General features: G+C 38.2%; 1 protein-coding gene across 4 annotated transcripts in view; it reads right to left on the reverse strand.

Annotated features, from left to right (window-relative positions):
* Positions 1–2309: 2309 nt before the first annotated feature.
* Positions 2310–12393, reverse strand: part of sertad3 (SERTA domain containing 3) — a 28930-nt gene continuing 18846 nt past the window's right edge. Inside the window, exons 1-2 of one of the 4 annotated variants that reach the window (XM_039768160.1) lie at positions 8208–8231; positions 2310–6067 (exon numbers count right to left, since the gene is read on the reverse strand). In XM_039768160.1, coding sequence (XP_039624094.1) covers positions 5166–6059 — 894 coding nt within the window. In that variant the 5' untranslated portion in view covers positions 6060–6067; positions 8208–8231 and the 3' untranslated portion in view covers positions 2310–5165. The other 3 variants (XM_039768158.1, XM_039768159.1, XM_039768157.1) reach the window with 3 other exon arrangements.

A 12393-nucleotide genomic window follows, 5' to 3' on the forward strand; every position in this document is an offset into this window, starting at 1 on the left:
GGGAGAACATGCAAACTCCATGCAGGGAGGACCCGGGAAGTGAACCCAGGTCTCCTAACTGTGAGGCAGCAGCGCTACCCACTGCGCCACCGTGATATCAAAACTGTATTTAACAAATTGTCAATACAGCATAGTATGCCAGTCATATAAGGATATGCTGCAGCAGATTTGACAACTACAGCTATTTCGTACTTAGTTTTTTAAATTTCAAGACCTTTTACAAATCTTCAATGCCCAGTAAAGGCATCTTTCAAGTGATTTCAAAAAATGGAAATATAAAAATTGTGGCCTGTGTTTCTTGTAATATAAAACAAAACACTAGTATGATGTTGAAGCATAATAGGAACAAAATTAATTTGGCATCAAATTAAATACAGTAGACCCCCGCGAAGACGCGGTTCAGGGTTCGCTTCCTCAGTCATGAGTGGATTTTTCTTTAGAACCTAACTAATAATTGTTAGCGGAAACCGCAACTATCCTCTGCAATTTTTTATGGCTTTTTTGGTGGCAATACTGCTCCGTAGAGAGAACAGGAAGCAACCATAGAGGAAAACGCGGATTGGGATGGTGAAAGTAGCCAATTTAAGAGCGTATTCTACTAGAATTTGAAACTGTAACTCCCAGCAGTGGCTCAGATTGGCCTTCTGCTGAAGGTGCAGGGGGGCTGTTGGGGTCAAAGGATGTCAATGTGGCTTTTAAAAAGGGGGCCAGTGACCAAAAGAAAAAAAAGTTTTTGTAATTTGTGTTTCAAGTTCCTGTCTCTCTGCCTACATTCTGTTGGGTTAACTGTACTTATTCGTTTTGTCTTGGATCATTTCGTGCTTGGGATCTGGATTGTCTGCCGTCTGCCTGTGTACATGAGTACATGAAGACTGTAAGTGGATTCTTTGCTATCCTGCGAAGAAAGGAGCACTCCTGAACCCACCCACCCGTCTTCACCATTTCAGGAATTACCAGTTGGACTATCTTTACATTCCCTTTCAACATGCAGATCTCTGGCCTATCATCATCATTACATTTCATCCGTTGCCTTTTTTCATGGACTTTACTGTGTGTTTTGTTGGTGCTTTGTTGTATTTAATGTATAATCGCCATAAGGGGAACAGGGATGGTATTGTTGTTTTCATCACATTGTTTATTTGCTATTTGATTACAGGTTTGCTTTGTTTTTGTCTCTGTGAGTGTGTGCGGGTCAGATCAAGGCTGGGTGCGCCCCTGGAATCTCCACCATAAAAATAAATAAATCCTAGCGGCACCGGACCGCTACAGCATTATTCATTTCTCCATGCTGCCGATTGACTGCTGCCCTGTGACGCATCTCCAGCCGAGTGTTCTCGTGTTTTCCGTTTTGTTCTTCTTAATCCTTAAACTGCCACAACCAGCTGTAGTCGTTTCCCAGTGCCATTTGCCAGCACGTAACAGCCGAGTATATTCGCCGACGTACATTCATTGTCAGTTCCTAGTGCAATTTACCAGCACGCCGGAGCTGATCAGTCAGTGCTGCACATTCATTGAGCAGCCAGCTCATGACCACTGCAGTCTCACTGTCCCTGGGATTCAGCTGCTGCACTAGACTACCCTGCAAGCATCAGCGCTTACCTCTGTGTTCTTGCGTGCAGCCAGTTCAAGGGGCAGTTGGCTCAGTGATTTACTGAATTTCATCCATGGCGTCCGTTGTACCTTGTACATATTGTTCCAGTAAGTTTTTTTTTTTTTTAAATAGTTTTTACAGTTCATTGGCAGTATGTAAAATTATCAGTGTTGCAGTAATTGTGATGTGGTTTGCATGGAAAAAAAAAAGTGTTGCATTAAAATTTCACTTTTTCTTTGTGAATTGTGACGTTTACTTAAAGTGCAGCAAAAAAGTATTTGGCGTTAACCACCAAGTATGTGGCAGTTTAAGGGTTAAAGCTCTACGATGCCGTTGAAACGCCCTGCACCTTCTAAGGCTTCTGGCAATGAAAACATGCTTGCATGAATTACAGTACATATAGCGGTAACATCGGTATTTTACATTCTAGCACTGCAGGTGACATATCAGTAAAGTACTATGCAGTATACGGGTTTACCTTTACATTCTTTTTTTTTTTTTTCTAGGTAATGTATTAAGATGAGGTTGAAATGAAATAAAATTGTTTTGGGGGCATATTTAGAATTTAAACTATAATAGACATTTTTTTAACCAAATCCATAATTCGCAGTTTTTCACAATTCGCAGGGGCTATAGGAAATTAACCCTCACGAATTTCAAGGGTGTACTGTAATGCTTATTTTCCTTAAGGGGCAACAAAAATAAACCAACATCCCAAATCAGTAATTTGACAATTTATTTGCAGAAGAGATACATGGCATCAAATCCATTTTACATTATTTGCATAGTTTGGGCACTTCCACCAGTAGTGCTCGAATTGTCCTTATTTAAAAGCTGTAACATTTTGTTCTCTGGCTTACACCAGTAAAATGTATCCAGGCTTTATTTGCATATCATAGTCTATTGTTAGAAACATGTGAAGCCATTGTTCCTCTTTGCATGTATTATAAATAAACATTAAATATAACTATTTGAAAAGTAAAAATAAATCTGAAATACTTCCCTTAAATTACACTATTTAAATATAAAAATGTAAAAGCCAACAGTTTTCTGCCAAAAGTCGAAGCCCTTCTCCAGATACATTGATCAGGACAACCCCACCCCAACCCCCCCTCCTTCTGTTAGCTGGACTGTATGTCCTGTATGTACAACATGGCTAACCGTAAACTAAACAAGTTGCCACTTTGCTTGCAGCACTTTTTATACCAAAGCCTCTAAAATACTGATCAGCAACTTTAAGGTGCAAGCCAAAATTAATTCTGCATTTTATTTTCATTGGATTTCTTCCATTGCAAACTACATAGGCAGCAAGACTTTAGCACATCAAATCCACAGGACATTTTTTTCTAGAACAGGTGTCTCAGAGATCACAGCTTTCTAGCTCCTACAGTATAACCGTGCGCAACATTAGCCACATCGTTGTATTGGATAAATTAAAAACAGTTGTAGTATTAGGCAAAGCAAACTTGAGGCAGCTGTCCACATGAAAGACTTTCCACAATAATGGGGGAAAAAAAGCCAACAACAAACAGAAATAAAAAATAATTTATAGAATTTTCTCAAATTAATTGTAAGAATCTGAAATGCAGATAGAACTGAGCTTTAAATTCATCCATGAGAAGATCTCAAAAAATAATTTAAAAGAAAGAAAATTAACTATTAAATGTCAACATTGGGTTACTAGTTACCTGAAAGTTAGCCACACCCAGTGGCCTTTAAAGAGTTACTATATAGCATTGGCATTTTGATGTACAGGGTTAAATTTAAATGAACATGGTAAAGTGTAGTATCCTTACTCTAGTCCATTTGTATAAAAAAGTGTAGCAGCAATGGCAGCTCAAATGTCTGGTTGCAGTTTGTTTTCAAAAGAACCCTTCAGTAGATCTTACAGTAAACATTAGACTCTCTACTACAAAAATGCATAGGCATTTGACCTGGGCAGTGCCCTTTTACATCAGAACTGTGCCTTTAGTACTATGGACATTCTTTTATCAGCCAAAGGAGCAAGAGTAAGAAGACAGACATAATAGGAAAGAATACAGGCAGAAACATTGATGTTTAAAAACCACTGTCATTCAAAAAGTCGTGATCATTAATGTAACCAGACCAAAGCGGAATAAGAATGTTGGACCCTCATGCCACACCATTACCTCTTACTGAACTGCCATTTTAATTCTGAAACCTTCTACAATTCTAAGAATTACTTAATAAATATTGTTGTTTTAATCTATTAGGAACTTCTATATAAATATTAAAATCTTTGGGATTCTACACCCCTTATCTTTTTACATACAATATGTACTATTTTTTAATATAAAAAATACAGGCTAAAAGACATTAGAAAGTTAAATGCAGAAACAGAAACTTTTAGTGGGCTTAGCCCTATGCTACATTTTTCTGTAGATGCTTACCTTCCACATACATAACTATTAAAAACATTGCAGCTTAGTGGATTCTTTGGATCGGAATATTTTATCAGCTGAAAAAAATTGATTACTCTTTCATTATATATATATTAAAAAGAGACTTATTAACTATGAGGTAGCATGCACATTATTAGCGTATGTTGTAGGTCTAAACTACCAGAACCTGAAATATGAAAATGCATGGGGAAAAGTGACAGATGCCAATTAATCTGTTGTCATTTGTGGTTTCCTCGAATCATATGAAGAAAGGTGCTCTTAATAAAATTAAAAGGTAGGCTCAGTGCCACACAAGAAGGCAGCTGCAATGTAAAGTTTTGCAAGATGAATTCAGGAATCAAAATACGCTGATATTTAAAAATATTGCCCCACTGGTTTGTTTGCAAAAAAGCAAAATGGCAGTGGTAATCTGAGGTCTGTGATGTTTAGAAGGTCCACTTACAATGCTGCAATGCTTTCTAAAAAGGCAAACATTATAGTCTTACAGAAATGGTCTTGAACAAGACACAAGATGGACCATAATCTAAAACCAGAGTATTTTAAACAGTTAACTATGATGGCTTTCTCTTTAAACATGACTGAAGCAAACATCTTGGAGATCTTCCTCCCATAGATCAAATCACGGTTGACAAAATAACCTCTGCTCTTAGACAAAAGAGTTCATTGGACCTAATGAAATATTTTATCAAGGTGAACACTGATATTTCCATTGGATGTAGAAAGCAGAACTTTGAGCTGTCAGGATAGGCTTTGGCTCCCCACACAACCTAAACAGTGAACAGTGGGTGGTGATGGAAAATGGATTTCATATCGGCCCGATATTTACAAAACACTGTGGTGCTTAGTTTATAGTACAATTTCATTACTTGCCAACAGTTACAATAAAATGGTCTTCACAGAAGACAATGTGTAAAGAACCCTTCTAAAACATATTTGTTCTAAAATTTTGTTCCAAAATTCACGGTTAGACTTAGTCTAAGGCCACAATCTGCGTTACAGTGAAGCTGCAGGATCAAACTTACTGCCACCCTGAAAAATTCAAGTCCTTAGTTTTCTGCTCAGGGTTCAAGTTGTAACACAAAATTAATTTCAGAAATTTATAACAGTCTGTAGTCAAAGTGGAGATATCAAAATATATTGGAATACTGTATTTATGAACCCACTAAAATTTCCATGATGTGTTCAAGCTCATTCAAGTCTCTACAACTAGGGTTTGTTGTGAAGGATGGACTGCAGGAGGGTAAATACTTCAAGAGCTCCTCACCAGCTGTAGTGGAAAAGGTCCGACCACTGAGAACAGATCCAAGAGATCCAGATTCTCTTTCATACACTGAGGTATCTATATCTAGGAAAAGATCATCCAGAGGAACATCATTCAGGTAACTAGAGCTCAGGACCTCAAAGTTGCCAAACACAGAGTCGCAGAGTTTATACCCATCAGCATAATTACCAGATCTGTCCGATTTGCAGACTAAAGTGTCTAGCTTCACACCAGGGCTGCCTTTGGTTTCCGTTGTCACATTTTCAATTGAGCTAAGAGGTATCCTAGGTGGAACAGGAGCTGAACTTCCGTCAAGGACCACATCCAACTCCTTTAAAATGGATGAGATGGCAGAGGATAATGAAAAGTCTTCCTCAGAAGAAAGCATCATCCAATCATCCCCCTCACTAGAACTTAAAGGGTGGTTCTCCAAGGACAAGCGCTGAGGAGGCACTTCTCGATTGTTACTGGGTTCAACTACAGGTGGCACAGAATGGGCACCATTAATTGTACCAGTGCCTGTAGTGGCATTAGAACAGTTTTCTGCTAGCATACCAGAGTTTTCTTGTCTTATTTCATCTTGAATTTGGCGCAAGGTATTGGCAATTAGTACACTCCTCCTTAAGCTGGGCTCTGCCATCATTTGACCACGTTGAAACTTGTCTAGAGAAATATTCAGTACAGACTGCCTTTGGTCCAAATACAAGCCTGTACCTTTCTGCATTACAGCTGCCTCAAGTAAGTCATCATCCGAGAGCTTCCGCTTTAATCCTTTACCAATCATTCTTTATCCTAGAAAAAAAAAAAAAAACAACATTTAAATGAATTGAAAACAAACAAGGTTAACACATAATGTCTAAAAATGTAAAATATCCAATCCAACTTTTCTGTAATCAAGTTTTCATTACAGTACATAGATTATAGATTAATAAGGCTCCATCTAGATTTTATATTTATACTTAATCTGAGAAAATTGTATTGTTTAAATTGTTAGCAGCAGTTCAGCATGTCCTCTTAAGAACAATGTTCAAAAATGCCAGCCCGGTTTAATGCTTCTGATGTTAAGCGTAGTAGCCAGACTGATATTTAGAAGTAACATACCACTGTAAATTATTTGCCTATTCCTCAATAGCTAGTCAGGTTTAAGCAAGAAACAGTACTTAAAACGTGAACCAGGAAAGCAAGTGCCTGCCAACATCTCTCACAAGTAGACCCATAACTCAGTCTGGGTAGAGAAAAACCATGTGTGCCATACACTTTTAGGCCATATTTCAAAGATAATAAGTACAAGTGCATTTTATATTCAGCCGATATCCGTCCATTAGCTGAAAATATTATTAGCAAAAACATTCTTTCCCAAGACATCTTTTTTTGAATTACATTACCAGGGATGTTGGGAAGTCAGTATGATGAGGGACTATTGCTAGATGATTCATAGGAACATACCAGAATTATTGTAGAAAATGAGGGTTATCAAACTAAGTTTCTGTTAAAAAAAAAAGAGGTTATATGTAAATTAATGAAAATGCATTGTTTTCTTTACACATTTAAAAACTTAGAATATATTTTGAACACCAGAGTGATTTACTAATAATTCGCTTCCAGTTAAAGTTCATATAGTTTTATTTGCACATATTGCAAAAACATTAATTATATTTATAAACAGAAAAATGTGTACATGGCACTCATCTTGTAGAATTTGAGGACAAGTTTACTCTTTAAGCTAAAGCTAGGGGGCCAGCTCTCAGTTTCCGCTGCACACCTAAAATGAATTTGAAATACGTTTGGGATTTATATTCTGTACATTTCTGTTAAAGCAATGTACCGTTTCCTGGTACTAGAAGCGGAAAACCTAAGTATTTTCCGCTTTACTCACATTGACTGCAGTCTTTACACCTTGGTAGCCAAGTCCTTCACTGGTCGGCACCGTCTTAATAAATATCGTAATCGCGAATCCCTTCGTTCATTAATATCTCGACAATGCAACCAAAATGCATGGACCACCAACATATACAAGGGTAATGCAGCCAAAGTTACAAACGAAGTTATCGTTTGTAAAATACAGGCAAGTGGAGTTTAAAAGTATACGCTGTGCCTACGTGCATTTCAACGCGCACTCCCGCAGACTACAGGCAGTATTAGCAAAATGAGGGTTGCAAGCCGCTGAAATGAGAATCGTCCAGAGTGATTCAAACGACACCGGAAGAAAACTCTTAGCATCGCGTAATTTCGATACACTGCTAGGCACTCCCCTCCCCCAAACAGGAAAGCATTAGGGAGGAAAAAAAAAATCTTGCACCTAAATCTCTCTCGAGCCGATCGAAGCAAACTTTATTTTTTAAACGAGCTGTCGCCACTCCACAAAATCACGGATGAGCCGAAATTATTTTCTGACAAAATAAATGCACCCGATAAGTATATGGACGTGGGGCCCAAATAACAATTACTCCCCCCCGCGGAAAAGTGAAAAGAACACGGAGACAGAAACCCGGGACGCTAGCGAAGATTAAATGCCACATCCACAACTTATAAAACATGGATTTAAAGTACTGTTTACGTCATATCGTAACATTAATATTAAATGTTAAGTTGTTAGTGCCCCCATACGCCGGTTTTAATTGGAAAGTACTGTAATCAGTTTGATGTAGAAACTAAGTATACTTTAAGGACTGCTCTACTCCAGTATCACAGCTTTAATTTAACACGCACAACCACATCTAGTCGTGGCATATAATGCAAGTGAAAACGTAACTAGACGAATTTAGCACAAGTACATAAAAAAAAAAAAATTCACCTTACCGTTGGTTCATCCAGTAATGTAAGAGTTCCAAAGCGAGTGCAAAACTTTAGTTAGATACTATTAAACCGCGCAATAAGAAAATAACCACCACCTTCGTGTTGCCGTCATTGAAATAAATAACATTTAACATACGCGTTAAGCAAAATTGAAGTTAATCCCTTTCCCTGGGCAAAGCAAATGACGCCGCCTCTTTCCCGCCTGCAAATTTGAGCTACAAACAGGTACCACCCACTCGCATGCGCAGATGGCCAAACGCGCAATGCATTACGGTAACTGTAGTTCTTCAAGCCATTCCTAAAAATAAAGGTACTGTACTGTATGTATTGGCAGAAGCAAGCTGTACTTAAAACAAAAAGTCGGCGTAAACATAATTCCTATTTTAATAAAAGTAAATTTTTATATGTGCTACTGCATCTGTTTGTTAATCATGTGAACACAAATATTCAAGATACGCATTATGAATATTTACTGACTGACTGACCTCTGTTTCGGATTCTCTTCAAGAAGACGATTATCATCATTATGACAGTGCAGCTATAAACAGACAAATAACAATGACCTTATAATATAAAACCATAAATGCTTTTGTTTCATTTCAAGCATTTACCTTACATGAATAAAGTCAGTGTAAAGCAAATGTATTGTTAATAATACATTTACATAATGCCTTTCCCACGCTGTTAATAAAACAATAATTATAATTCAAAACTGGAAATAGATCCCTGAGGTACAGCAATGCTAATGTAAATACTTCTGAGCAAGTTTTAGTAAAGCTGAGAGAAATATATTCTTTGGCTGCAACACAATATGATGATTTCAGAAAAGAACATTTCAGAAATGAGCTCCATCCTTAACACAACGATATATTTTTATAAACGAGTTTGCAAATCCTTCAACATAATCCTAGTTTTCTTTTAACAGTTTAATAAATGGAGAAAAAAGTGCATAAATTACTCATTTAAAAAAAAAAAAAAAAAAATTAACACACTATTCATTTATAGATGACAGGATACATTTTTAGTTGAACAATTAGGCAAACAGTCCAGACTTTAAATGTTTAATGCTACCAACTGGCATTGTGCTGAAGCTACAGCTGGTCACCATCTTTTGAAATTTTATATTCTTACAGTTCTCAATGGTCCAAACATGTCCTTCACATTACAAAGTAGATTAAAGTTTAGTGGCCAACCTGCGGCGTATAATCAGGCCGATTTTTTATTGATTTTTAAGCACATGGAGAAAATTAACATTTGAAAAATCAGTAATGTAATAAATCAGCAAGAAAAGCAACATTGTAACAATGCACGGAACGGACCAACACACAATCGTCCGTGACTGAAAATTGGCGGACCGCCATCGTGCCTTGTCCTGCCAGACGGAGGGATGCAAGTGCACGAGTGCACTGCGCTCAGGCGCATGTGGAACAGCAGGAGAGAAGAAGGACGTCCATTCGGCTCCCTCCGTCATGCTAGTCTGCTGATTTCTTGTTCAGTATGCACTGCCCGCTCGTGCCCACCTCCAACTCGTCACTCGAGTTGTTGTCGTCTTTACACAGTCCTGATGCACATGTGACTCACGTAGACGTTTCATCGCTCTGTGCGGTTTTGGCTGCTTTTCTAAATATAATCCACCAAGACACCCGACCACGGTAGTAGCGAGGTGGGAGGGGGGTGTGCACAAAGGGTAGGGACGCAACCAGTGGGAGCGTATGAGTCGCACTTAGTGGGAATTCCACGGTTTGCAGCTCGAATGGGGTTCAACGGCTTACTCACACCTCTCTGCGCCGGGTAGACACACGCTCAATCTCATGCATAATTATTTATTGAATGCTAAACACTTCTGGAAAGACACGGTTGTCTAAAACGGGTTGGTGTGAGAATACAACAGTAAGTGAATGAAAAGATGGAACTCTAGAGAGAGCAAAATACAACACAATAGTTAAGCCGCAGCATAACAAACGCCACATAATTATTTATTGCTAGTTGAACACTTCTGGAAAGACACAGTTGTCTAAAAAGGGAGGGTTTGAGGATACAACAGAAAGTGAATGAAAAGATGGAACTCTGGAGAGAGCAACATATAATTGTCCGTGAGTGAAGAAGACGCATGTTTGTCGCAGATGCGAATTGCTGTATGTAGCGTGTAAAACAGTATGCTATGATGCACGCGGTCGTGCGTCGTGGCCGAAAACTCGGTTTTTAAAGACTGCTTACTTTATTGTGTTTTAACCTCAGTTGGAAAGGATTGTTTTAAGGATCCCATTGGATACCCCTCGCAAACTGTTTTACACGCTGCATATGGCAATTCACCTCCGTGAGAAACATGCCTCTATGAACAGTCAACGTGGCTCGGAGGTGCCAGGAGTTGGTGGGCGTGGCTCCTTCCTGCGTGCGCCATAGGTGTCTTGCTTGTCTGCGGCTAAGTGAATCCACAACCCTTCCGGCGTGCTTTCCATGGTTGTCTTGCCTTAGTGAATTTATATATATATATATATATATATATATATATATATATATATATATATATATATATATATATATATATATATATATATATATATATATATATATATATATATATATATATATATATATATATATATATATATATATATATATATAGACCCATTTTAAAATAGTGTTAGAAGGAATTCTTCCTCCCCAAAGCACATGAAATTAACTTCTTTGCACCTCCGTTACAGATTCAAACTATGCCAAATATGGACCAACCAGTTGTCCGAACCAACCGCTAAAACTGCTTTTAAATTTTAACATACTCCACGGTCACTGTACTATATAAAATGTCCACCCTATTCAGTCACTCTTCATAACACCCTGAAAATCATCACATTCATGTGCCACATCTGTCATTTTCATTTCAGTGCTGAAGTTAACTTGCCATACAAGCTCGCGTGTGCCATCTGCCCACCCACCCTTTTTAATACATGCGTTTTATCAGAACAATCCAGACGAGAACAAGTCATTCAGCCAAACAAGGCACACCAGTCCTGTCCACTTAACGCTTCCAAAAAAAACATCAAATTGAGTTTTGAAACTCCCTACAGTCCTAATGTCTACCACACTACTATTGCGTGTCTATTGTTCTCTATGTAAAGAAAAAATTTGTAATGTTTGTGCGAAGTTTACCCTTAAGTTTCCAGCTGTGCTACCATTATCTTTATGAGCTTATTTTAAAATAATATCCTTGATGCACTGGTCTTATTCCCTTCATACATTTTAAACACTTCAATCATGTCTCCTCTTTTTTCTTAAGCTGTAAAGGCTCAGCTCTTTTAATTTTTCCTCATAACTCATCCCCTGTAGCCCTGAATCAGCCTAGTCACTCTTGTTTGGACTTTTTCTAGTGCTGCTATGTCCTTTTTGTAGCCTGGAGGCCAAAACTGCACCCAGTACTCCAGATGAGGCCTCACCAGTGTGTTGTAAAGGTTGAGCAGAACCTCCTTGGACTTGTACTACACACATCAAGGCACTATATAACATAACATTCTGCTAGCCTTCTTAATGGCTTCTGAACACTGTCTGGAAGCTGATAAGTGTCAAGCCCACTGTGACTCCTAAATCCTTCTCAAAGGGCGTACTTTCAATTTTCAGACCTCCCATTGTGTATTCTAACCTAACATTTTTACCTCCTACATATCATACTTTATGTTTACTTACTTAGTCATCTGCGAAAAGTTTGCCCAACTTTTCATGCTTTCCAAGTCCCTCTGTATCTTTGCTTGTCAGTCATTTCAGTCGGACAATGAGAGAGGAGATAAGTTTCATCGGGAGTATTTATTATAATTTCATATGAAAGAAATAAAAGCTCTCTCTCTCATGCTGTTTGAAGTACAGCTTGCTTTTGCCAAGACCTTTGTTTGTAGTAATGGCTTGAAGAACTACAGCTACTGCAATGCATTGCGCGTTTGGTCATCTGCACATGCGAGTGGATGGTACCTGTTGTAGCTCATTTGTGTCATTTGCTTTGTCCGGGGAAAGAGATTAGCTTCTGTTTTGTTTAAGGTGTATGTTGAATTTACTGTGTGACCAAGTATGTAAATGACATATGGTTAAATTATTTTTGTAATTAGTTTATGGATGCAAAATTGTGCAAGGGCTCTGAACCAGTGTTCACTGAAGAGCTTTATATAAAAGGAATCAATTACTGTATTCAACAATGCTCAATGTATTAAATATTTAATGATGCCTTGTGCCCTGTGTAGCATGTGCCACACTGGGAGGACTGAGGGAGTAAGCGTGGGCAGAACATTAACTCCTCCGGGACACTAGATGGCAACCCCCTGGGTTGCAGTGGTGCC

The sequence above is a fragment of the Polypterus senegalus genome, chromosome 11, assembly GCF_016835505.1.
Source record: "Polypterus senegalus isolate Bchr_013 chromosome 11, ASM1683550v1, whole genome shotgun sequence".
In the NCBI taxonomy this organism is placed as follows: Eukaryota; Metazoa; Chordata; class Cladistia; order Polypteriformes; family Polypteridae; genus Polypterus; species Polypterus senegalus.